Source organism: Lepisosteus platostomus, chromosome 2, assembly GCF_059453375.1.
Source record: "Lepisosteus platostomus isolate fLepPlt1 chromosome 2, fLepPlt1.hap1, whole genome shotgun sequence".
NCBI classification, from domain to species: domain Eukaryota; kingdom Metazoa; phylum Chordata; class Actinopteri; order Semionotiformes; family Lepisosteidae; genus Lepisosteus; species Lepisosteus platostomus.
Genome location: NC_142612.1, coordinates 76,475,171 through 76,502,274, shown reverse-complemented (window position 1 = coordinate 76,502,274; position 27,104 = coordinate 76,475,171). Strand labels below are relative to the sequence as shown.

The following is a 27,104-nucleotide window of genomic DNA, read 5'->3' as shown; positions in this document are numbered from 1 at the left end:
TTAAGTGGGGAATCCACAGTAGCAGTATATGGCCTGAGTTTCATTAACATAGGTGTGCAATCCAAGTCCATAATGGTCAATAATCAGACCAAGAAGCAGCATATAAATATTAAAGGTCCCAGCACAGAACCCTGTGGAACACCCTGAGCTAGTGAGGCAACATTAGATACGAGGTAGTGACGATTTACAAATTGGCTTCTGGCAGCCAATAAGGAAATCAAATAAACAGAGGGAAGTACCTGTGATCTCTAGATAATTTTCCAGTTGGACCGGATCAAAAGTTGGACTTCTCAAAAGAAGTCCAAAAGCACAAGAATATTAAGTGACCCAGGTCCAGATGCCATAAACAAGGCATGAACTACCTTGTCAGGGGCTGTTTTAGTGCCGTCTCTGTCTGAGCACCAACTGAAAAGATTCAAAGAGCTCATTAGTTACGAGATGAGGCTGTAATTGAGCTGCCACTGCCTGTTCTAGAGTTCCTGCAAGGAAACGCAAATGAAAATGTTTAACATTTTAATGTAAGGCTTTGTATTATCATTCAGAATTTTCATTGTGGCTCTTTTAATATCCCTGCATAACTTTCTTAACAAACGCAGAAGTTCTTAACCCCTTGAGCATTTATGTCTTTAAGTAGTATTTTTTATGCTCATAAGGAACAAGTACAGGTTTGTTTCATGCTGAAAAGAGAAGAAAAGAAAAACAACATCCAGTCTCTACTTCATCAGGGGTATGAATGAATCTGGAGGGAACTGTCCTTTATCAAACCAGCTCCATAATTAGTAGACCTTATTTAAAAAATCAAACTTAGTGTTTATTTCCATTTCCTGATTTGGTTGCACCTTTTAAAAACCTACAGAGCTACTGTATACATCATTTAATCCTTCTTCACAGATAAATGTTATGTCTTTGAAACTTTAGTATGTGTTTCACAAATTCTAAATGTACTTCATTTCAATGACATATATCACAGGAAATACTATAATGTGATTTGCAGAAGCGGAAATATATATAAGCAAGCTCCTTATCATCATAAATATCATAAGTCATTTAGTTCATAGTGCTCAGCTTCTTAACTGTACTGCCAAAAGCCTCACAGCCCACAAATACATCATCCAAGTTCAACTATCAAAACATCAAAGATTCAGTTAAAATCTACAATCCAATTAAAACATAAATGTCTGGGAGGGAACACGTTTGATTTTATTTGGGGGGGGGGGTGTTATGAAACAGAATGTCTCATTGTTTGCCTTTGAAGAAAATCAATTAATCCAAGTATAAAGAAATAAACCAAATCATGAATGTTTCTGTACACTACAGTTCATAACAAAAAGGTTTTTACTTGCAGGCAGGAAGCAGTGTGATTGTAGTTTAGGAGCTGAAATAGCTCAATCATTTGTCTCGGAGGATGAATCCTGGGGTTAGTCTTTAAGCAGTCTAATCGCATCACTCACTCATGCGTATGCTTTAAAAACGCATTAATTGTTAGCCATAAAAGAGACTGAGCAACATAAAATGGATCCACCATGAAAGGGTTCAAGAGCTTCTTTCTTACACAGTGCATAAAACTAAATGAAATATATTAGAATAGAAAAGGTATAGAACTGGTTCTTTTGTGCTCTGTGGCAAGCATTGGACCCTGGAGCAATAATGTTTCAGCATTAAATCTAAGCCATGTGTTCACGTCAAACCTAATACTACAGCAACACTCTTTTATCTGTTCCCTCTTGGTTAGGGTCCCTGAATGTGGACAAGCCAGTAACACTTGCAGAATGTCAGCCACAGCAGAAACCATGCGTCTTCCATTCAAAAGGCAGAAAGCAATTGCTTTCTCTCTCGTTATGTAACTCATTTACACCGTGAAAGCTTCTTCATCAGACTTCCCCCAAAAACCCAAATTCCTGAGTTCTGGCAAATAAGACAATTGGTAGATGTGAAAACAGAAAAAAGCGAATATGACACCTTTTCTGAAATTCTGTAATTGATATATCAAATACATACTGTATATATATATATCTATTTATCAGCATAGATTAAAAACTCTGGTTAACACTGCATTCTATCCATGACAAAACGATATATCATTATATACCTGATGGTTTTATCAATGTAGTTTACATGTGCACCCATTTCTATAACTAGGTATTTAACTGGAATAATTCAGGCACAGCGCCTTGCTCAAGGTTACAACAGCAGTGCCTCACCCGGGATTTGAACCCACATCCTGCCAATTACAAGCAAAGAACCCTGACCACTGCCGCACACTGCTGTCCTTGTACTTTGAAATGTCTGAGCCTGCTTATTAGCATAACCATCGAAAATGTGCTTTCAAACTGTACGCACAGCAGCTGGATGAAAACTGATAGCATGAACAGAGTGACGATGGGTACCCTGGATGACAAACATTATGCCATCTCTCCACCTCATTTAAACCCAATTAGCCAGGCTGGGAGTAAACATTCATGCTTGATTAGCAGTCTTATAAAATTAGGTATGAGCCAGTGGCTTTAAAAAGTCTTTCTTAATAATTGCTTTGAACACGATTTTCGAGGCTGGTACCACACGACTTATTTCATGGGACACAGAAGAGATTCACTTAGTCAATTATAAAAAAGTGTATTGTACCATACATGAACTGAGCACCTCTGAAAATAAGACTGAGGTTCTTTTTTAGTTTAGACACAAATGTTACAAAATCAAATGGCCTTAATATCAAACAATATCAAATGCTCTTAACTTTGATGGCAGTAGAATGAACATCAAAGTGTTTAAGTACTTTGAAATAAAGAAATCAAACAGGGAGTAATTAGGTAATAAAATACTGCTTTGTGATCTCTTACTCATAAAACAGCAAAACACAATAACTCAAATGAGTAATGAATAATGCAGGAGCACCTGTGAAATGTGATAATTCTTATTTTCATATTTATTAAAGTTAACAGAGCACAAATGTCAAAATAATAATAATAATAACCCAGTCATACCCTTTCCTCTTACAATGCTGCTATTGTATCTTAAAGCCTTTCTGTGTGTTGCAAGACGAGAACAAGAGGAAAATGTACCTGCATTAAAGATACCAAGATTAAAGCAGACATTTTACTACACACAACACAAAAGATGTCAATAAATTTAGCACATTGAACACCAATAACATCCCCTATTATAACTTTATTACTAAAATGCAATTCGTCTACAGTAGCAGCTGGCTACTGTAGTCAAATTAATGTCACACTATCACATTGCTAGAAGTTCCACTTCTAAAACATTTATCAATGGCACTTGCAACTCCTAATCCAAAGTAGAACCAGAAAACCTATCTAAAATACAGTTTGCCACAGCTGAAGACTCAATACCACAGAGTCGGTCACTATGAAAGTGCCCACAAGATCATCGTATTTTGCAGGAACACAATCTGAAATCTGGAATCTTCCAGAAATGATCCCTGTAAAGACCCCATGAACACCATACGGCTTCAAAACCGATTGACTAGTCAGCGCCTATTAAACAAATGAGGCCATCATATTATATTATGTAAACAACTCGTTTGACAAAATCCTCTGCCGCTTTTAACGATGAACATCTACACCCGAACGCTTCTCTTGACAGCAAGAATCGGACTCCCATCCAGCAGTTTTCACCTTTCTCAAGCCTTCTTTCAAGTACTAGCATGAACATGAGCTCAAAAGCACATTGAAAAGAAATTCACGAGATCTAACAATTGAAGAATGCACCAACACAATTGCATATGAAAACTCAAGAGCTCCGATTGACAACGTACATGAACGGGTACAAACCTATATGTGCCAGCCGGTGCTTCTGTACAGCTGCCACACTTTCCTCGACGCGATACATCTTGCATGCAGGGAAAACAGCTTTTGCAGCCGATCAATGGTCTGGATGAGACTTGAAAACTTCCATTGTTCATCCTGGAGCCACAGTACACTCCTCTGCACAGCCCCCATGTCCCATTTCTGATTAGCTCTGCCTCTCCCTGTAGCTCTTCTGCTCTGCCTGAAGGTTGACTGTTTTCATCTTGCAGTAATATTCATGAGTCTCGGAACACATCATCGGACATGTTGATGTAGATTTGAGCCTTCGCGGCATTGCTTGAAGGGTGCAATTATTGTTTTAAAAAAAATAATGGGGCTTTAATGCCAAACCTCTAAATAAAGTACTTTCTGCTGTTTTGAAGTTGCTGACAAAGGGGCATCGTCTTTTTATCTGCAGCCTTATAATCCTTATAAAAGCTTTCTAACATCTTTCACTGCAGCATAAAAAGTACAAGATATAAATAAACCTAGCATTTTAAACTCATAAAACAGGTAATCAAAAAATCTTGTGTGGCATTTATTTAGAGTTACCATATTAATTAAATGCTCTGCTATGGAAACCCAGAATAGTTATATGTGGATTCCTGTGTCTCTCCAGAGGGAAGAGAAATAAGCCATCACATATATCAAGCATTAAACAAGAGTACTCAATCCTGCCAAATACAGCAGGCACTGAAAAAGAAAACAAAAAAAATAAGCATATGGTTTCCTGTGTTCAGAGATCTAGTTCAAAGCCATTCTGTGTCTTTGGTTTCCAGTTCATAAAAGTGGCTACAGTCTGTGAGTTTCAAAGACACACATATACGAGAAAAATATCCATCAATGCCCATGTGCACACAGCCTTTACCTTTTTTTAATCAAGTGGAAAGACTGTTAACTCACAATACTGGCTGGGAGCAGGAAGGTCTATCCTGTCCTTTAGGTTCAACACTCGCCCTTTTCTGTGGTGGACAACATGCTGACATGCAATGAAATGCAGGAAGCAGCTATGAAAATAAAGGCGGATGGTTTAAAAATGGACTGAAGCTTTCAGGACTGGCTTTGCAATTTTCGGGGTGTTTAATAATTGAAGAAAACAACCACGGAGGCAACAGGTGGATTTCTGCTAACCTGGCAGTTGAGCACGCATGCTGGTCTTTTTATAAACTGACATTTATTTTTACCAAACCATACACACACTGAAAAAGAGTACAAATCAGCTTTGTTACAATAAGAAATGCTTCAGTTAACTGTGAATTATTCCGAATTGTTATTTTTTCATTTATAAGTGGTTCAAATGAGAAATCTACTTACACTGTATTGAACTGTGTAGGCAATTCATAAACATTTAATGTAAACAGGTTTGCTTGTTTTTTTATTCACTACAATAAATTGAAATGTAGTCATTGCACCCTCAGGGCAGTCCTTGTCCTATAGCAGTTTTAAAGAGAAAATCAAAAATCAGAAGCAGAATATCCATTATATTATATTATGTTATAGAATATTGGAAAGCCATCCAAGACTTGGAGAAAGTTCAGGAGGCATGAGAAAATAAACAATCCTGTACTATATAGGTTATTTAAAGAATCCCACCAAATCTGCAGGCTATAATAGGTGTTGCTATAATACACCAGTAAAAATAGACAAACTTTTCATAATGCAGCATTCTGTACATTGCTGTAGAAATGCTGTATAAACAAGTGGAACTATATCATGGACTTGGTGCACTCCAGAGTCACTTTAGACAGCACGTCTGAGCAGGATGAGAAAATAAATCAGAAATCCAGCTTGAATTAACCTGATAAGCATGCAGACAACTCTAGACATCGCAGGAGGTTTACTTGGGAGACGTTACACTAATGTGGACTAAGTTGCCTCTGGAAATAGAAAAAAAAATCTACGCTCATCCCATTTATGATGGGAATATTTAAAGTCAGGCATGAAAATGTGGAGTGTCTTTGAAATCCGATGTAATTGTAGTTAGGAATTTTATTTTTAACCAAATCAAATTATTCATGAAATGCTCTGCTTTAATTCTGCAAATCCAGTTAAATATATATATATATTACTAATTTTATGTATGTTTTGGACAATACAATCTTTAGGACAAATTTCCTGCATTATCTAGATGACTAATAAAAAGTTTAAACATGACACACATATTGTATTAACATGCAAGTACACATACTATAGGATTAAATAATAAACATTCTTATTATTGAGAACAATTTAATAATTTTCCATGATGACTATTACATTTGCTTTTAATTATCTTAAGAAATTGAAAGCCAGACCTCGTGAATTTCAAGCCGTAAGTGTATGGACTGCGTGACCCCACAAAAACCAATAGCTTTGCCAAAAGCCATTACAATTAATCTAAACAGTATAATGTTCTTTCAATTGATGTGTACCTAATGTCCATTGACTTAACTAAACAAGCTATAGAAAGACAATTGAAAGCCACTGAATGAAAGATTTTTACCATCACTGAAATGATCAGCTGAAGTGTCCTTGTACCTGAATCCAAGTTAAACAAGTAAATTCATTAGACACGAATGCGTTTCATTGCATTACAACTGAATTCATTTTTGCATTACTGCTATATAAAAGGTATACTGTAGCTTTGTCTTCACACAGTAAAGAAATCCATTCATTATGTGTTCTTTTTAGCTTGTTTTCACCTGAAGCCATCACTAAGAATTCAGAAGACATTGGCAGAAATTTGTGTTTGATCAAACTAAGAACCAACTTGAAAAACTCTTCATATTGAAGGTGCAATGGATGCAACAGAAACACTACAGATTCGTATTTTTCTTGAGCACAGTGTGTCAAAATAAGTTTTAAAATGTGACCATCACACCTATGCTGACCAGCTGAGGGGTTTCCTGAACTGATCCTTGTGAACTTACTTCCCATGGCCTGTCCACCAGATCTGTGACAGGGATGTGTTAAGAGCCCTACAGATGAAAACTAGTCATTTCGCCCATACAGAGTACACGTGTGTTGCTGTCTTACTCAAGGCAAAGTGAGGACGCCAGCATGTATACACTCCCACTCTTGCACAGCATGGCAACAGAACAAACATGTGCTCTTCTACATTAAGTGTCTGTTTACTTACGCATAGCATTAGTGTACACATGCATAATGCATTCAACACATTAAAATGTAATGATATGAGATATTAAAAAGTAATGACAGGCATTGGATCAGACAGGACTTTCCTTTGAATTAGCTCATGCTGCATAATGTAGAATACCTGTTGAAATGAAAAGAGAGCACCGCAACCCAACTTTGTTTAATTAACTTGTAATGACTGTCATCGCCCAATGTGTTTTATATTGGGCTTTCCTGCGTACTGATGAAAACAATGTCTATAAAACCATGGCGTTCTTTCATGATTTTGAAAGTCATAAGACTGGAAACGTTTTTGTTAAATGAAGACTATTTTATTAACTAATTCACTATATCACTGGGGAATACCGCTCTGTTTTAGCCCAGTGCTCTTCCCATCTCAGAATATAATTATACAATATACAGTCGGATATTTGCATGTTGTTGTTTTCTTTTCAGCTTGTTCGGCTTAATATTCTCTCAAAGGATTTCCTTTTTCATTTTTTTCTGATCTTGTCAAGAAGCACAGGCTAAATCGCACTTAAAGAATGCTTCGGAAGATTTACTTTTTACTACAGCATCCTGCTTTCTAAACACAGAACTCAGGTTCCATTGTATAACACTGAAGGTGCCTTTCAACACCAAAGAAACTACCCATTCATTTTTTAATCACTATTCTAGAATTATTCCTATTCGTATCGAATACAGTTATATTTACTATAACTTAATTAGCTGCAAGGTTCTGTTTTAATCTTTCACAAGGAAGTCAGTTTCTGTTTACAGAGGGCCAGAGGTTGTTCTGGAATTTAACTGAATTCTCAAGACACCACCTGGGTGTTCAATGTAACCATCTGAGTAAGTGGATGATAACTTTAAATCTCAAAGGAAAGTGTTCTTCTCCAGGAAGGGGGCAACACCTGTAGTCTCCCACACCATTTGGTTCACAAATTTAGATAAGGAATAACTGCTTTAAAGATGTATAGCTCATTCCAAAATACGAGCTGCAGGAACTTTTTTACGGTCCATGAGACGAACAGATAGATGGAATACATTAATAACAGCAACAGTCTAAGAGACGACTAATAATACTTCGACAAATGTAATCATTTATGACACACATGTCCAGATGTAAATGCACCACCTGAACTACTTCAAATGTAAATGTTTCACAACTGATAAAAAAAACGGCCTGCATCAATGCGTTCACAGAAGCTGTTATGGGCAACAATGCTTTAATTGTTCCTTCTTGAGATCCACAAACCCAGGAGCTGCGTAGACAGAGAGACAGGGGGCTCGACGATCCTTTTTGAACACCTTGAACCAACAACAAATGCAGTCGCCCCCCCGTCCAGCTAAATCGTATATTTCTGTAAATGAACGCAGGCTGTTAGAGGACTGATATTTTAGGTAACTTTGCAAGTAAACGGAAAATATGTAAGTGTATTAATCATAAGATACATTCAACAAGCACTCGCAGAAAAGGTCTCAAAGCAATCGCGTTTTCATTCAATGTAACAGCATCAATTTCACAGTGTGAAATTAGAGTCCTGCAAATCTCGTGATTGTTGTAAGCACCAATCTAACCTACTATAAATAAAATGTGAGAGCACAATAAAAACAGACGCGTATTTTAATGCATCTTCCACTTCAATCATCAAACACACCGGAACAGTTTTCACATTTCAGTTAATCGGATTTTTGTTTCGCACTCCGTCAGAATATAATTTAGTGCCTGAGCTGGTGATTAAACCTCAGTTTCTAAGTTATATCCAAAAGTGTATTGCTGTTGTAAATTGCAGTGCTTTATTTTGAAAAGTAAATTTTGAATGTAAACAGCAGTTAATTCAAATCACATCTAAATTCAAATACAAATTTCGATTAAAAACATACAGTGCGTTATTTTTAAAAGCAGACGGCGTATCATTGCAGCACCACGGACAGTTCCTCCTCTGAGCTATCGATTCTACCCGCTTGACGAGAGCAGTAGGCGTTTATTCTACATATTATGACAGCCAGCTTCTTTAAAAAGGCATTCCTTGAGTTATTATATGTCTAAGACAATGCACTCCCACTCATTCTTCACAAGCTACTAATCAAAGGAGCGTTTTGCGTGCTGTGTGTAGAAATAGACAATTTTCAAAGTAGAGTATGAAAATGAACTGAAAATGAATTTCCTAACCCCAACCTCTTTCTCCCTTTCTGAAAAACGCTAGTGTAGCAGTCTAATGGTCTCCGAGACGCAAGAAACGTATACTTTTAGTATAGCATCAACCAAAACACAATAATAAAAGTAACATCTAAATATGCGTCTAGGTGAAGCTGTCAATCTATTTAAACTCACGTTTTGCCTCAGATATGTTTAAAGTAACAATAAATTAACATATATGTGGATTTTTTTCGTGCAAAACTAAAATACATTCAAAGATCTTGAAACAGTATTTGAAGTTAACGGTTGAATGATAAGACCAAAGGCGTTTCAATTTCGAACTACTTCATTTTCAATTTGCATTTTTACTTTCCTCGAAAGGATACTCACCTTTCTCGGGACTGAGATTTTTAAAAACTTCAAGATCCGCCATGAAACCCGTTGTCTGTATGCATAGCTATTGCTGAAAAAAAAAACCCCAACAAAAACTGCGCAGAACAGAGCTTGTGCTCAGACTTCAATGCGTCTTCAATTTTCATTTACTGTACAAAACAATCCCTCGTGAGATGTCATTTCCAAGTTTCAGACATGGGTGCGAAGCTCCCAGCGATTTTAAACACTTCTTCTTTTTCATTGGCGGGGTTCCGTAGCGGAGCCTAATCCATAGCTTATGCCCTTATTTTAATTACAAGGTGAAATGAAATGCTAACGTTCTGCAACATTCAGTCTGGGTGAGCCCGCACGAGGGGCTAGGCTGCTCAGTGCACTTTTCCGTGCGGAGTCAGAGGCAGGCAGTGACATAGCATACTTGTTGTCTATTCAAGCAGCTAAAATGGGCTTCAATACATGTTGTTTGGGGGTGTCTTGTGTGACAGTACGGAGGTGTGGGGGTGTTTAGGGATCTACGCTCTGAGTGTTGTCTAAATTCGAGTGTAGGAGGTAATCCCACAGCCCGATAAATACCAATGCACTGCACTTCGCTTTTGAAGGGCTGAGATAAGAAACTTGACAACCGATTATAACACGGTAGGCTGGGCACGAATTCCTTGATGAGTGCTATTTTACCTCGTGTACTTCGAGAAACGAAAACGTTAATTGATCATCGTGTTGGTTTTGTTTAACGAGGCGGTGAAAGGGGAAGCTATTATCAACATGACGCTGGGTCCGATACTAAATATAAATGCTTGTGTGTCTCAGGGGAACTTTATCACAAATGATCTGATCTGAAAGATTTACAATTGACCCATTTCCCTGTGAGTCGTTTTTTTTTTACAGTTACATCACCAGTATAGTTAGTCTGTGTCAAGCGAAAGGCGACAGTAGTGGAGTATTAAAACTTAACTATGAAGGCATCATCATTCCGAATTACGAGGGGGGAATGTCTAAAAATGTTCGATGCGTTTTAATTGCGATTTTCTTTTTAACGTGAAACAAAGGTTTTGTTTATGATCAGTCTCCCATATCCGGAGTTGAAGTACAAATAGACGGCCAAATGCATAGCATGGCAAATAGAAATTTAGGAAAAAAATCATGTGTGTTGTATTAATTTAAAAACGCTTTCACGAGCTAGCATATCTAATTTTGTGGCCACAATTCTAGAAGCTGTATTTGGTGAGGCGATGAGTGGCAGAATTTGAATCTGCCACAGGTACAAATTACATTGATTTTACTGTGGTCGCGTGCCTAACTGTATATCAACCCATTACCATGCAATGTTTCCGATAATGAATGAAAACACTGAACGCACATCAACAACAACACGTCATGGGCTTGGGTGAAATCTAGCGCTGGAAAAACGTGTTGCTGTCATCTGTTAAATGCTGAGGATGACTAATGTTTAAGGGACATAGCTGCTCGTTTTCAAGCGCCACCACTTTTCTATCTCCTAATGTCAATAATCATCGAGGTTTAATTGCACTAATTAAGGCTGGTATCGACACGTCACTCCCGGCCGGTTTGCCATTCAGAAGTGCTGTTTCTTACACAGGACCTCGGAAACGGACTAGAATTCAGCTGGATTCATTTGTTGGCCATTCGAATATTGAGTATGAAGTCTCCAAGCTATGTCGGAACACCTAATAAAAACTAGAACAATAACTACCAAGGTAATCTGCTGTCGTTGGAATCAAATCAACCTATTACTTAACTGCTTAAAGTTGCGTGATATTAAATCTTTAAAATGTCCTCTGTGGAAGTGCGTTACTCAAAGCACTGTTTAAATGTACTGTATCGGCGTCTTTTTAAGTAAATGCCAGCACAACGGAGCAATACAGTTCATTAATTCAGGGTTTTAAAAAGTGACAGAATAAAACATAAGTCATACCTTTGTCGGTGTCTGAAGTGTGACTCCAAGTTTCTCTACCTGTGTGTTTGTCTGTTTGTCTGTCTGTGTCTAATGGAGAGCAAGCTAGGGTATGCGAAAAGACAAATTCCTAATGCAAAATGTATATGGCTAATAGAGTGATCTTATCTTATCTTATATCAAAATACTAAGCATTGCAGTGAACCTAAACATACCAACCTCCGAGATCTACAAATTTTATATGCCATTTATAACTCATATTACAAATATGCATGCTATAAACACACATAAATATTGTTACAAATAGGAGTTACCAAAACAGACAACGGAATTAGACTGAGCAGGATGGTCAATAATAAATAATCACAACCCCAAATTGTCAGAATACACCCGAGTGGTTGGTATAATTCGAGGCACCTGAGTTCTTTATCTTCTGGCACAGCTTTGGTTAAACAAATATTTATTAATAATGACAATAACACACACTAAACAACACAACATAAAAAATACAACATAGTTACTCTCTTGACAAATAAGGTGTCTCGGAGGCCTATATTCTGACCAACCAGAAAAACCCCAATCTGCTACCAAGTATTCAAATCCTATAGAACACCTACACAGGCGATGAGAGACATACGCCTGCTTTCTAAAGTAAACAGAATATGACCATGAGATAAAACTCCCTCTGTAAATCCGGATGCTACCAAGTGAATGGGAAACCTATCTCCCTATTGTAAAAATGCATCCACAGACCAGGAGTGGCTGTTTTTAGCCTAGGAATTCTCTATACAGGAAATCAGTTTCCTAAAACAACAGAAAGTAAGCTCTCTTAACAAGGATCAAATACTGGAATCTGATCTTAAAGGCTGATCAGGACAAGGACCTCCAACCCCTTCCCTTTCCCTGTGTCTTTCTGTCCATCACCTGTTCTCTCTTTTGCCTTTTCTCTCTCTGCTCTTTTCTTTTGATCCTGTTTTCCTGGACCGCTGCTGACCCTTAATGATGTACCAAGAACTGAATTAACCAAGGTAAACCAGAAGATTCCTTTGATCAATGTGTCTCAGACCCAATACATCTCAGTAAACACCCCAGGTCCTTTCTTGCTTTGAAGCTCCAGGGGACAGCACATGTTGACACTGGAGTGTACATACAGCATGTGTGTATACAGTAAAGAACAAGTAAGAGGTTTATTCCAGGCTGAAAAGAGTAGAAAGGAAACACAAGGTTTCGGCTGCAGAGCCTTCTTCAGGTGTAAGAAAGATAGGGCAGTCAACAAAGATAACATACCATGGGAAAACAAAAGACAGGAGAGAGGAGGAGGAGGCGGACGCGATTGGCAAAAATGTGGTCTGGTGGTCTTCATTTATGGCTACGTGAATCAGTGTGCTCCACGTTGTAGCCTGATCTCTCCTGATCACAGAAGCTGAGCCAGTCTGGGCCAGGCCAGGTCTGGGATGGGAGACCTCTAAGGAAGACCAGGCTGGAAGTGGTTTTGGTGGTGTTCCTTCCTCTGGAGACGAAGCTGCAAATCAGGAGGTGCCATCCTTCACACAGTGTCAAACTGAAGCCCTGATTTCCTGGTTATTAGAGACCCCATGGCTCCATTTGTAAGTGTAGGTGTGTTAACCTCTCTGTCCTGACTAAATTCCACCTTGGGTTTGCACAATACTCCCTGTTCCCTGCCTGTATTCCACTCTTAATTCTTTTGGTGAAGCAATTCCTCACTTTTCCACTTCAGGTGGGTGATGCATTTCAGAAGAAGATGAAGTGAGTCCCATCATATATTCAAGAAGCAATCACTATTAATATTACATTAAAATCTGTCTTGACAGTTTAGTATTGAATTTGCATTTTTTAAATATGACCTTGCATTTTATTTAAGCAAAATTGAAATTATCATATTAAAAAAAATTGCTCTGGGCTTCTTATCTGTCACAGTAAAAAAAAAAATTAGTTCAGACTCCACTCCTCTCATCCCGCAGACTCATCGTTTTCTAGTAGTTGCAAAGAAAAAAACATCTTAAGGGAATGTAATTTCATTCCAGAAGCAATACTGGTTCCACATTCTGCAGATATAATACACTTGCAGCAATGTAACTGGGATTACTGCAACACTGCTGTATCTTTAGAAAAGTCAATATTATTTCATGTCAGTGGTGTGCACAAAATGTCACGCTGAATAAATAGTTGAAAATATCTTATGGGGCTCCCAGGGTCTCATCACGAGAAATAAAACGAATACCCCTAGCAAAACACCTGTAAAGCCAATAAATTGAAGTAATCACTTTTCTGCCCAGAGAGCATATTTAACATGCATTCAACACAGCTAAAGGACGTCTGAAGGGTCTTGATCCAGCATTTACTGCAGGCAACCTGAGTAGCTCTGCAAGCCCTACCAACATCCACAGTACAAAATGAATGTCAAATTCTAATTTCATACACGGATTACATCCACACCACACAGCAAAGGTCAACCACATTCCTAAACCCAACATAAGTAAGTGAATTTCTGGGACATGTAGTTTAAGATGAGACCTTCATTTGAATCAGGTGATTAGATTACATCTTATAGACTTAAAAGGTGGAAATATTGGTGTCAAAAGCATACAGCTTCTTAAAAATGCAAGGACTGTTAAGATAAACCCTGTGCAAGTACTATAATCCATCTTTACCACTTAAGACTAGCGTTTTCTATTTTCCGTCATCTAGCTACTTTGCTGAAAGCATTTCATAAATCACTCTACGACTGACAAAGAACTTTCTCATATTTGTCCTAAACATGGTGGAACTGTGCAGCTTTGCTCAAACCTTTTTATACTCTGCATGCTCATCATCATCAGGCCCTGCACAATGTAGAAAGGCTAAGCTAGTAAATCATATTTCAGAGGTTCCTTGCTTGTGTTGAGTCTTGCATACTAATTAGTTTTTGTCAATGTTTAACACGAGGGGATCTGTAAGTACAAAAAAGCAGGGGTGCTTTAAAATGTTAAAGAAGAGCATGTGTATGTTAAAAAAATTAAAAGAGGAACGTACATCAATTTCTGAAAAGGGGTGACAGACAGAGAGTGGCATCAAGATTTAAACATAACTACTACATTCATGAAACCTGAATTAAGCCCCGTGTTGAAAGTGTACCATTCCAGAACAAGAATCAGTTTTATTTTATTATTATCTCGAGTACCTCAGGCTCATCATTTTTTCTCCACATCTACCAAACCTGACCACCAAAAAACCCAATAGTTCCCGCACATTTCAAATGAAACCGGCTGAAGCTGCTTAGCAGTGTGCATGGAGCAATCCACTTTGTACTGCTCTCACCTCAAAAACCCCTGCAACAGGTCCTAATTCCATTATTGCAAGTAGCTGACACCATATGAAAAATCCATAAGTTTAGCTTTCAATACATCAAGTACTGGATCTGTAAATACTGGGACTTCCAACTCTGACAAGAAATCCACAGTAAGAAAAATCAATTATAAAGATTCAGAAATTTTTGTCAGCAGAGCTTCTCCTGTTCGTGTGGTGATAGTTCACCACACACGACAAGAAGAAGACTTATTTTTAGTTAGGGCACAGCAATAAATTTCAGACTTAAAAGTGAAAAACCAATATAACAGTCATGATCCTTTTTATTTTGTGAGGAAAAAAATGTATGAAATCACCTGGAAATCATGTGCTGTAGTACTGTTCTGACTACTGAGATACTGTGGAACATAGAGTACTGAGTCTAGGGATGGCAGAAGGTACTTTGATTGAATAACTGTTTGTCCACTTGATTTCTAAGTATTAAACAGTAACTGAGAGCAGTTCTCAGTGTACTACTTCATCTGATTGCGTTATAAAACACCCCAGGGAGAGGATCAAAAAGAGGAGGAAACAGCACTTTGATTTGACAGTGCTCAGCTGCATCATCCATAATTTAATCACTCATAAAATCTTCAGTGACGCAAAAGGAAACAAACTCTCATAAATGACTAAGCAACGGTCTTTTGCCTCTATTTATTTTGAATACAAATAAGTTAGAACCATGCTCTCACCTTCAGAAAAGGTTGCATCGACACCACTTGAAGTGTAGCTGTTACAGCTATAAAAACGCCAGAAGCACAGATGATTAAGACATTTTGATTTCCACTTCAAATTCCCTCTCCATACTGTAAATCCATTTTAACCCTGACGGACGTAAGACTAACAAGTTATGTTTAACACAAGAACTGTGTAAAGTTTAACCTAGAACTGTCATTTAAGTCTATTATAGATTACAGTGATATTCCTGAATTTTACCTTGTTGTATTAATTGTGCATTACCCTGTTATTGTGGGGAAAGTCTGGTATTTCTGATTTCACAGACAAAATTCCCCTTCAGCAGATTTTGCCCATTAAATCCGAAGTCCGTTAAAACAAAGTCCGTTAAACCGAGGGTTTGCTGTACTGAGGTATTTTTAGTGCACATCGCTCTGTGGACCACTGTACCACAAAAAAAGCAGCTACATTTAGATTTCCCTCCTCGAACTGGTTGAAAGTTGGAATAAATCAAAGGGAATTTTGCGGACACCACAGTTCAAAGCAGATTGCTCGAGGGCAGGGGTCCCCAGCCCTTGTTCTGCATCGTCCCAATCCAGTTAGTTGTAAAGGTCAGCCTGACTGCCTTTTTATAGAGTAGGGAACATTTGTAAGTTACTGATCCATTAAGCAAGTAATTTGTTCAGTTAAGGGAATTCTGGTTCTTAGTGCCTGAAGGGATTTTTGTTCTCAGTGATCTCTAAATTACTTCCTAACCAAGTTAAATTGCCAGCAGCCATATCACCCTGCAACTCACAACTGGCAGCCCACTGAAGCTCAGCAGGTGTGAGCCTGGTCAGTACCTGGATGGGAGACCTCCTGGGAAAAACTAAGGCTGCTGCTGGAAGAGGTGTTAGTGGAGCCAACAGGTGGCGCTCATCCTGTGGTTCATGTGGGTCCTAATGCCCCAGTAGAGTGATGGGGACACGCTACTGTAAAAAGGCGCAGTCCATCGGATGAGACGTAAAACCGAGGTCCTGACTCTCTGAGGTCATTAAAAATCCCAGGGGGTGTCTTGAAAAGAGTAGGGGTGTAACCCTGGTGTCCTGGCCAAATATCCCAACCATGGCCTCCTAATAATCCCCACCCGGGACCTCCCACGATCAGAATTACAGGCCCTTGCTCTAACGATATCTCATAGCTGCCCTTTCTGTTTTCAAAAACAGTCAAAAGAATGTTTCAGAAGTGCAGAAATGACAGTTACGGGGAAAATTATAACTTATTTTGAACTGGCTTCACACCCGATTTTCTCCCAGATTACTTCTGAGAAGGATTCAGCTTTTCTGCTCTGGAGGCCGGTGTTTTCACTGTGTTCTTCAGGTCAGAGCTTGGCACGAGGGAATGGAAATGCCCTAAATAACCCATTCTTCTGGCAGCTCACTCAGCAGGTGCAGAACAGAGCGGAGCTTTTTTTTTTTTACTTTCGCCCTTCACAAGGCCTAGATTCATCACCCATACACTGGCGGAGACAAATCAGGACAGTAGAGGGTGGGATCCATCAGTGTGCTAGGATTCTGCACACAAGCTTGAAAACGGGATGATACCTCTAAATAAATGCCAGCTGTAAACCCTTCAGCTTTGAAGGTAAATTGCGTTGAGGTTCATCCACGCCTAGTGTGAAACATCAACCGCAACCATTACTGCTGCAAAAATTATAAGCTCCCCTGTCAGCATCTGTGCTGTCTAATGGATCACTTTTATGATGGTTTTTGACTTATCAGCATCTACGTTATTTAACCAAGAAATTTAGGATGTAGGCATGTGTACAACAGTATTTGTCTACTGAAAATACACTAAAGGCATCTATACAGTTCTGGGGTTTTTAGTCAGATATTTATAAAAATAGTAGGTAGAAAATAATAGCAACTCAGATATTCCTGCCTACTCAGAGTAAATTGCGCTTTTTAGCTACTGCATAACAGCGGGAGGCTGATCTTAGTATGGATTGTTTTTGAAAGCTTAGCTGTCTGCTGCACCATCTTCATTCCATGAACACAATTTTATTTATTTTTTAACTGAATGTACGGTACACACTGTAGCTGGCAGGATACCTGCGAGTCCAGATTAAATCATCGACAATTTCTCAGTATTCTAAGGTTTTACCATTTTTATAACAATAATTTAAATAACGTTATATATAGTAAAAGACTTCAAAACGTGTAAAACAGTGCCATCTAGTGTTATACTATTCCAATCTGTGGCCTGAAGGTTTAAAACCGTTAATGCCTAGAGGAAAAATTACAAAAGCATATGAATATAAGTAATTGCAGCTTTACAAAACTACAACAGAACGGGAAATAAATACAGAAGATACCAGAAATCTTTTAACTGTAAATTAGCAAAACGTTCATTTAAAAGAAATTATCCAAAACTTGTTTTCATTTAGTCAAAAAAATGTTTTTTCATAGTGATAGTGTGAACCAAATAAAGAGCAATTCAAACTACAAAAACTTACCGTGAAAAACACTGTTGTCTGCTAAGAAGTGCCTATAGTACTGCAAGCATCCACTTCTGTCAATCACACAGGAACTCATGGTTGAAGGTTGGTGACTCTAAATGACCCAGAGTCTAATTCACAGTATTAGGCCTACCGAAGAGAAACAAAAATCAGAATTTCACACTCAACAACGCGTGAAAGCAACAATATTCCAGCAGCACAGTTTTTGTTTTCATGCAAACTCTAGTATTTTAGATAAGTCACTGGGCGGAGCGGTGGCTCTGTGGCTCAGGATCTGCGCCTGTGGCTGGAAGGTTGCCGGTTCGTATCCCCCGGCTGGCAGAGGAATCCTACTCCGTGGGGCCCCTGAGCAAGGCCCTTAACCCCAGCTGGTCCAGGGGTACCATATAAATGGCTGACCCTGCGCTCTGACCCCATGCTTCTCTCTTTGTCTGTGTGGTTCATGGGTTGGGATCTGACAAATTCCTAATACAAGAACCTGTATATGGCCAATGAAGTGATCTTATCTTATCTTATCTTAAAACCCATCTCAGAACGTACATAGAAGAAGGAGCTGCTGGAGGCTGCAGGGCTTCTTACAGAGGTCTGGACTGTGGTGGACTATTCTAGTGACCTTGCTTACAGAAATACTGATCCACGGTGTAAATCCAAGTAAACAGAAGAAAGAAGTTGCACTTTGAATTAACAGACAACAAAAATGTCACCCTTTTAAATATCCAACAGGGGAATACAGTGTGGTATGGGTACGCTGAGTGTGGTCACATTAATGAAGAGACACATGTTAAAACGCTAATGACATTTATCTGTCTTATCTATCAGACACTGAGACACTGTAGACAATTCTGATTAAATTAAACAGAGAGGATCATTGAAAATAACAGCTGTCTCAGAGAGGGGAGGGGGAGGTCAAAGCCAAACACTTATTTCAGCACAATTCCAAATATATTAGGCATCCCACAGAGTCCAAAGCAGTTTTAAACATTATGGGTTTAAAAATTATAGAAGGACTGGGCAGTGCTCAAGCATGTGTATCCAACCAAGTCATCTTTAGTGAGTGGAGTGCTTCACTAGGTAGGTTCCAGCTAAGGGACTGTTTCATAATCAGTGAAACCAAGATACAGGGTCATAATTCGAAACCTAAGGTGAGTTAATGTAGGAGAGATAAAATGAAACACTTCTTAACTCAAAGAGTTAAAACTCTGGACAGCTTTGATGAGACAGCTGGGCAAGATTTTACATTCCCATAACTAATACTTAACAAGAATAGGCTAAATCGGCTCTTCTTGTCTACAAACCTTTCTTATGTTCTTTATCTCACTGTGCTTGATCTTGAATGTACCCTTAAAAAAAGTTATCTCAAGTTACAAACTTCTTATTTTTGTCATATTCCGTGACAGTGAATAGTCCTGAACCTCAGCTACCAAGCGGCGGACAGAAGACTGATTAGCACCCCATTTCTGAGACAGCACTGCTTCTGGTGAGACAGAAGAAACCTCTTTCTCTCCAGTTCCTGACTACTTTCTGTGGTGTGTCAGCTCATTTTAAATAAGTTTACTTAGAAGAAACAAGTCCCCAAGTTCCTCTTTAGGAACCACCCAGAAGGAAAATTATAAGGATATTTTATGAGCCTTGCCTCCTTCTTAAAACATCAATTACATTTGAAAGACTTCAAAGGGCTGGAAAATTGATGTCCAGTTTTTAAACACTGAGGCTGTTAAACTGGGGGACTGATAGAGATAAATGTGGCTGATATGGTTGAAACACAATTAGATCACACAGGAGAGAGCAGCCAGAAAACAAACCCAAACCCTGCGCTTTGCTTACTAGGTTTAGAAGCACAATAAACTATGTTTAGACAATCTTTGTGCTACTAGTTTCAAAATGAAAATTAAATGCTTAGGCTCCATCATTATAAATGTATCCTATTAAGCAGGGTCTTCACAAAATGTGCATGTATAAAAAGCTTCTGTAATTACTAACATTTATCTTATTACAGTTAAAGACTTGAATTTTATCTCACAAAAAGGTGCAAATTGAAATTCAGTTGAAAAATCCTTGGCAACAAAGTCTGTAGTATTTGAATGGAAATACATTAATCAAATCTTATTCGTCTGTGTTTCTTTTATTCAGAATCTGCTGACCATCAGTGCTGTTCTCTCCGTTTCCTGCAAGAAAGAGCTCCTTTGTAAACACTCATTTCAAATGAAGGCAATTTTCAATCATTTCGGCAGTCATTTTCATAATGTATGAAGCTGAAAGGTCAGATTCCACTTTAAGTATTCTGTACATATCAGCGGTTTACAAAAGCCATCTCCACCATGTCATTGGATGTTATCCTAAATTAAAACAGTCTTGCATTATAGCAGGAAAAGAAAGAAGACTTGTTAGCAGCTGTGTAGATATTTGTAGCCAGTCCAACTACTCTCTCTGGGATTGTTAATGACTACCATGCAGTTTCTCCGTTTCTTACTTTCTCGTTACAAATTAAATCACTGCCAGCTTTTGGGCTTTTTGCAGCATCCAATAATATTATTTTATGACTGCCTATGCAGTAAAACCCATCAGAATGTTTTTAAGACTCACATGTGCATAGCACATACACTTCTGGGCAGGTTTAAAAAATGAAAATGGATAAAAATAGATTCCTCCAATAAATAACAACAAATTCAAAGTAGAACTTAACATGGCAATGATTCCTTGAACTTCTAATAGCGTATTTTTCATTCCAAAAGGGCTTCTAATAAACTAGGAGCAGCACAGTTCCCACCTGGTGGCAGCTAGCTGCCATTCCACAACAGCAGGCTCACAGCACAGATCAGGCAGAAGAGAACTATTCACTGGCTCAACTAAGGGGGAATTTAAAGCTCTAGATAAAATTTGCCCACGTATAATATCACTTTCTTTAACTAACAGTATCCATGGGAGCTTTTGTCTTTTTATGCCAGAATCTCAGTTTAATGCACCTTCTGAGGGACAAAATCTCCTACAGCACAATGTCCCCTGTCACCACACTTGATGACTCCTACTGGTCCACGAACACTACTTCCCACACCAGGGGATGACCAAAATTTCCAGGCAATATTGCAAAAATTCAAAATTAAATTAAAGGCAAAAATGTGTGAACTACAGACAATTCTTAACAATATGAGGCTCAGTTTATGAAAAGTCCAACAAGGATCTGGAGTCCTAAATCCTCTCTCGTGGAGGTTTTTTTCTTGCAGTATTTAACCATCATAAAGTGCAGAATTCTCAGGTTCAAAGCAAAATTTAAGAACTTACTCTTTTCTAATACGTCACGTATTTCTAATATAACTAATATATTCTCAAGTGTCTCAAAACACATTCTTCACAAGAAAATTTAAAATAAAACAAAAGCATGTGTGCTTCTCACAGAAACCTTTTTTAAGTACAATGAAGGGAAGACTCGATGCTGTGTGTTTTCTTCCCCATGAATTCCTTTGGTATTGCAGTGTGAAGAATTGCTCACATCACCTGAAGTTACTTCCTGAAATTCAAACAAAACAGCCCCAGCAACTTTTTGGGCTAATGAAAACCAAGGGCTGTGTGAAAGCTGGAAGGGGCAGGGGCAACACTGTGTAACATCTAGTGATCTGTGACAGCTCTAATTAGCAAGTCCCAACATTAGCTATTTCACTGTTATGGTCTAGTTGGTTTACATGTAGAAAAAGTACATCATCAATCCTCTGGATTCTTCTGAACTGACATGATGACAGGCAAAGCGTACTGCAAACATCCAGAACACAAACAGAGCGAAGAAAATTGTTGCCTAAATAACCACAACTAAATGTGTACAATTCAGCAACAATCAATAAAGGAAAAAGGAAAAAAGAATAGGCTCTCCAGAATTTTTTGTCTCACAGAGTAATGTAAAAATGCAAAAATACTGCAGTCGCTTTCATTAAGACAGCTACAGCTGAAGAAACATGGTGCACAAAAGAAATGTTGTTCTCTGTTATTGTTTTTAGTTTGCAAAACCGTTAATTCTAACAAAATTTCACAGAAGTGTGTATATAAAGACTTTTTGACCAGGGTGTTATCCCTTTTTCACAGTCATTTCATACCCATTTTGCAAACTTGCCAGGTTCCCTCCAGCCTGAGAGCACTAACACACAATCAATAATTAAATACCGCACTCTAAAGCCGGTTGGATGTTAATAACTTAAACATGAGGCACACAACTATGTGATGAAGGCTAAAGGGATTAAAGTCGTTGCGTCAAATATAATTCAGGGTAGCTGGAGTTGACTGGACAGCACCTAACAAGTAAGAAAGAGTGCAAAACGCCAATAGCACATCTCTGCCGTCAGGTCATTGGAAGGCTGGCACATTGGGACTAATGACTTGTAACCGACAGCAGCCACGTTAAAGTGTGCTTCACTGAAGCTTCTTTAAGTACCCAGGGTGTGCCAGGCCCTTAGCACCAAAGCCTGCAAGAGCAGGGGGCCCGATTATTTGGCTTATCATTAAAAGCAGTTTACTAAATTCAGTTCTCCTTCCCCTTAGACCTAAGATAAATAGTGGAGTTTTCAGACTGGCAAACGCTGTTATCTGACACGGATTTGAAAACAAACCTTTAATAACACACACCTACTGTAGCTCTAAAACAAACACAGATAACCATCCCTTCGCTGGAGTTACTGCAGCAGAGAGTCCTTTTTCAGCTTTTCTTTTCTCTTTTGACACTTCAGCGCTACAGTGTTAAAATTTACAGACTTCTTATTACTGTCCCTCTGAGATTCAAAAGCAGGGATCCGAACGGCTCTCGGCTTTGGAGATGCAATGGCCTTTCCCAGTTCTATAAAGGGAGTTCAATCGATCACAAGATCAATTATCTCTCCCAATCAATGCATTCTAAATTAGGATAGTCATCATAGTGACTGGTCGAAACATTTGGCTCATACAGCAGCAATATATAATACATGCACACACCTGCAAGTGTTAAGAATTAATAAGATGGTATCTTTAAAGGAAATACATCCTCAATTTATCATGTAAACGGCTGGGACAGAAGATCAATTTAAAATAATGCAGTCCTCCTGCTTTAAAGCCCCATCTAATTATGGCCACCAAAACGTCAAATCATAACAAAGCAGGGTTTTAAATAAAAATGAAACGAGGAAAAAAACTTACTAATGGCCGTTTTAAAATCTTTTCAAACTACTATCGGGTGATACAGAGCTAAAAATGTTGAAATGCAGTCTAAATTGATTGAGAAAGCACCACAGCACCTCCTAATACTTGGGTTACCATTAACAAATTGGTTCTCTCTCTTATTATTATTTCTTCCCAATATGCATTGAAAAACGCACCGTTAGGGATTGGGGACTCGGCGGCTCTAATATTGTGTGCTATAGTTCTAAAAAACAGGGGTCCCCTGGGAGAAACGGAGTAATGCTCATCCAAATGTTCCACCTAATAGGTTCAGCTGTTTTACAGGCCAAACCACTTTCCTGTCTTTTGTGACATCCACACCTTCTCTCACAGACCAGCTGTTGTCTTGTCTCAAAGATTTACGACCACGATAGCCCCTTCTCTGAGTTCTACCACACAGGCAGAAGGGTTCTGACCTGTGTTTTATAAACAATAATTATTTAATCACATATATGACATCAAATTCGCATACACTGTTATAAAATAAAGCACATATCATTTTCACAAGAATTTGACGTTTTCACACAGGGAAGCTGGGAAACTATTTTGTTCGTAAAATAGGTTCAGCGAGATTTTTTCTGAGCTCAAATCAATTTGTAATAAAAACACATGTTTAATAGAATAAAGTCCTTAGAGAGACTGCTCTGACTTCTTCAGAGCTGCTCTGCTTTCGGGAGCACTCGAGACGTATGCCTTCGTCAAAAGACACAAGAGCCATTACAACTAAGACTAAGTAATTCCACAGTTTTCTGCAGTTCAGAATGCTTTCGTTGCCTGTACTGATAGGAAATATGATCGCAGAGTGACTGAAAGTTATTTTAAATAAAAACAAATCAGGGGCAATACTGGAAAAGAAGAATTTAATCTTCAACATAATTCATTTCATTTAAATCCTTGACATACTATAAACCATCAGAAAACTAAAAAAAAAAATCTGCAAAGGAAAATCCTGGCATAAAATGTAGCACTGTTTTTTGGCTTGCAATTCAATTGTCATTTATTTGGAAAGGCTCCTTCACAAGAACTAATGTAAAATTTACACAGACTCTATTATTTGGTTTAGAAAGGTGAAAAGGAAACTCGGGATGACACTACAGCCTTTTAGGAAATGTAATTACACTTCCTGCCACTTTAACAGCTACTTGTAAATGACATTTTAATTAACTGGATTCCATTCAGTCAGTTGTGTAAATAGGAAGGTTTGCAAGTAATCTGCATGTTGCCCTGTTCTCAGAGGGAATGTTTTACTTGCTCCCTGAACAAAATTGTGTCAGGTACAAAGAGTTTAAACAATGGCTTCGTTTATCACCTGCTAAGACTCCAGAGGGTCATAAAACCAAATACACAGCCAGTTTCATCCAACAGAGAGGCCACAGGGATTCCAGAGCAACTCCCCAATAAAGCCTTTTAAAGACCACCAGGAATGATATTTCACACAGTGACCAGAGCACTAGAGCCGGTCATTTCACACCCAAAAAACAAAAATGCACTGGATTAGGTTTCCTGTATAGAAAGCCTGGGTACTTGTTAAACTTATCAACAGACTTAAAGCTTTGCTGGTCCACTGAAACCTGTCAGTGGCTTTGATATTCTTCTACAGCACTTAAATAATTAATTTATTCTGCTCACACTCCAGATATATGTTATACTAAGCAAATCTTGTAGCAACACCAGGACAGAATAGCTTACGATGCCCAACAGGCAGAACAGCACCTTTTTAATTATTTTTTCTTCTTCTTTGCCTCTTATTTAATGGGACAATAAAACCAGGACACTTAGAAGCAGACAGTAATATCAAACCTGAGCGTCCCGAAAAATGGAGGGATCTCTGAAGATGGCCTCTGCTAACATTTCCAAACTGTACAGCAAGATTTCACGGGTCATGAAACTGTCTGGTCACGCCTCTCCCTCCCCCATCAAGGTTGGTAAATCTCATTATCTACCTTCAAGCTAACATGGTCAGAAGGACTAATTCCCTACGAACCAATAGGGACACATGTCACTGGGACTTGGGGAGTAAGAGAAGGCAGGGCAAGTCTGTAGTCAAATTAAGGCCCTTTTATGTGCAAAAAAAAAAACCAGTTCACAAAAGTGTTTGTACACAGTAAAAGCTGAGTGAGATCCACTTGATGGGGCCAAAAAGACTGCCTTTCTTTTTTATACACTCAGTTGGGGTTATAATAGCTCAGTTCAGGTAGTATGTCTTCCACTGCCCCCAGAGAATCCAGTTAAATAATTAATTATGCAGAGCAACAAAGACCCTTGTTTCCAATACAATTCAACACCAGTACACCAGGGCAAGCTGATACTGTTTTTACCCTGAGCGAGGTACAAGGAAGACGGGTTTCCATGACGCTGAGGAAATTTCTGAATGACACATACATGCACGTTTGTTCTGCAACATAAAAGACTAGAGTGTAAAACAATCACCTAAAAGGTGCAAGCTTTTTATCCGAAGCACCACCTTCCTCGGCTTTGGGTTCTACTAACCCATGACACGCAAGTTACTTTCAAACAGTAACAGAGGAAATGGCATGTGTGTGCTATATGCATTAAACATCCCCTCTGCTGCGATGCAGAATGAGGATTTAACTAACACTGGAGTGCCATGGCTCTTACTGCGTTTCTTAAATTGGAAATAAAGCTGCAGGTCTTAACCCAGCAAACATAAACGGCCATGAAGATCAGCACTGCCTGTCAAATTGAACAACGCAAATGTTAAAAGCCCGGGGACATCAGGGGAGTGTAGTTATTTTATTTGTTGAGACTCTAGACTGAAAGAAAGAGCTTCTCCAGCCTTATCTTATTAACCTAATGAGCTTTTTTATTACACCTTCTCCTCTTCATGGCCCTGCTGTGGAGGAGGGCCTGATAAGACAGAACTGGATACAGACTGGGGGTAGGCATTTTCTTGCAAGTGAATGGCAGAAATAAGACAGGTTATTCTAATTTAACTATTCAGTGAACAGATGGTTTTATTTGTTTCTCTTTACTAAACGAACATCCTACATCTGGAACAGCTCCTATCAATTTACCTGTACAAATAATTCTCAAGCTCTATAAAAGTTTCCTTTGTTGTTTGTGGCAGCATAGCACACTAGCTGTTACAAAAAGAGCACCTTTCAGTCTTTGACTGCAAGCCACTGTCATTCACATGACCCCTATTTAAATCAATATCCCCAAAGAGCAGAGCGATATTCCATTTTAGTGAGAAAGCCTCTGACCTGGTTGAAATAGAAATCCATTGTTAAACCAAATACTGACAGATCTGTCTCTGTCACTCAAAACTTCAAAGAAACTCAGAAGGACCCACCGCACTCACACGAGTGAGGTTTGTGAGGTCTTAAATGTAACAATCTCACGGCAAAATCATATAGACTACATTATGTGCTCTATATATTTATGTCAGTCCGCTCAGTTAAGCATCACTAAAATCAGCAAAACTGTATATTGTGTTAATTGCATTCTACTTAAACCAGATAATAATTTCCAAAATTAATATGCTAAAATAAAACAGTTCATAGTATTCTGTATTTTGTAAACACTTGGATATAACGAAAAGAAAAATAAAATTCAGGAAAGCCCTGAGAGCTAATTTCTTTTAGGCTTTGTGGCTATAAGGAAGTAATCCGTGATATAATATACGATCGGTGTCTTAACTAACTGTATCCCCTTCGTGAAGAGCGTAGCTGCAAGTTGAAAGTTCCTCCTAGCTTTATCCATATGATTTGCAAAAGAAACTAACATCCCGAAACTATACACAGAAAAGCACTGAAAATAAAAAGCAGATCGAAGCACTTTTTTGCAAGTGCACCTGCTGGGAGCAACAAACAAAAGGGTCATCGGACTTACTTTTTTCCCCGATTCTCTGTTCAGCGGCTCATTTTAAAAACTGGCTCTTTTTTCCACGGGAGGACATCTTCTTCTTCCTGATCTTCTTTCCGTGATTCCCAGATCTAAATCAAGCAGACCCCGGCCACTCGGGGAAAAGTAATTGTCACCCTTAGGAGACCTTGTCATCTACCGCCACTACACGACTTTCTCATTCAA

The 27,104-nt window shown here is 38.6% G+C and overlaps 1 protein-coding gene across 5 annotated transcripts in view; it reads right to left on the bottom strand.

The window, feature by feature from the left end:
• Positions 1-27,104, bottom strand: part of plch1 (phospholipase C, eta 1) — a 61,562-nt gene extending 34,458 nt beyond the window's left edge. For 3 of the 5 annotated variants that reach the window (XM_088619049.1, XM_088619073.1, XM_088619075.1), the window contains exons 1-2: positions 26,907-27,104; positions 17,880-18,011 (exon numbers count right to left, since the gene is read on the bottom strand). In XM_088619049.1, coding sequence (XP_088475175.1) covers positions 17,880-17,958 — 79 coding nt within the window. In that variant the 5' untranslated portion in view covers positions 17,959-18,011; positions 26,907-27,104. Of the gene's footprint in view, positions 1-3,791; positions 3,989-9,453; positions 10,073-17,879; positions 18,012-26,906 lie in introns of those variants that run through there. The other 2 variants (XM_088619065.1, XM_088619056.1) reach the window with 2 other exon arrangements.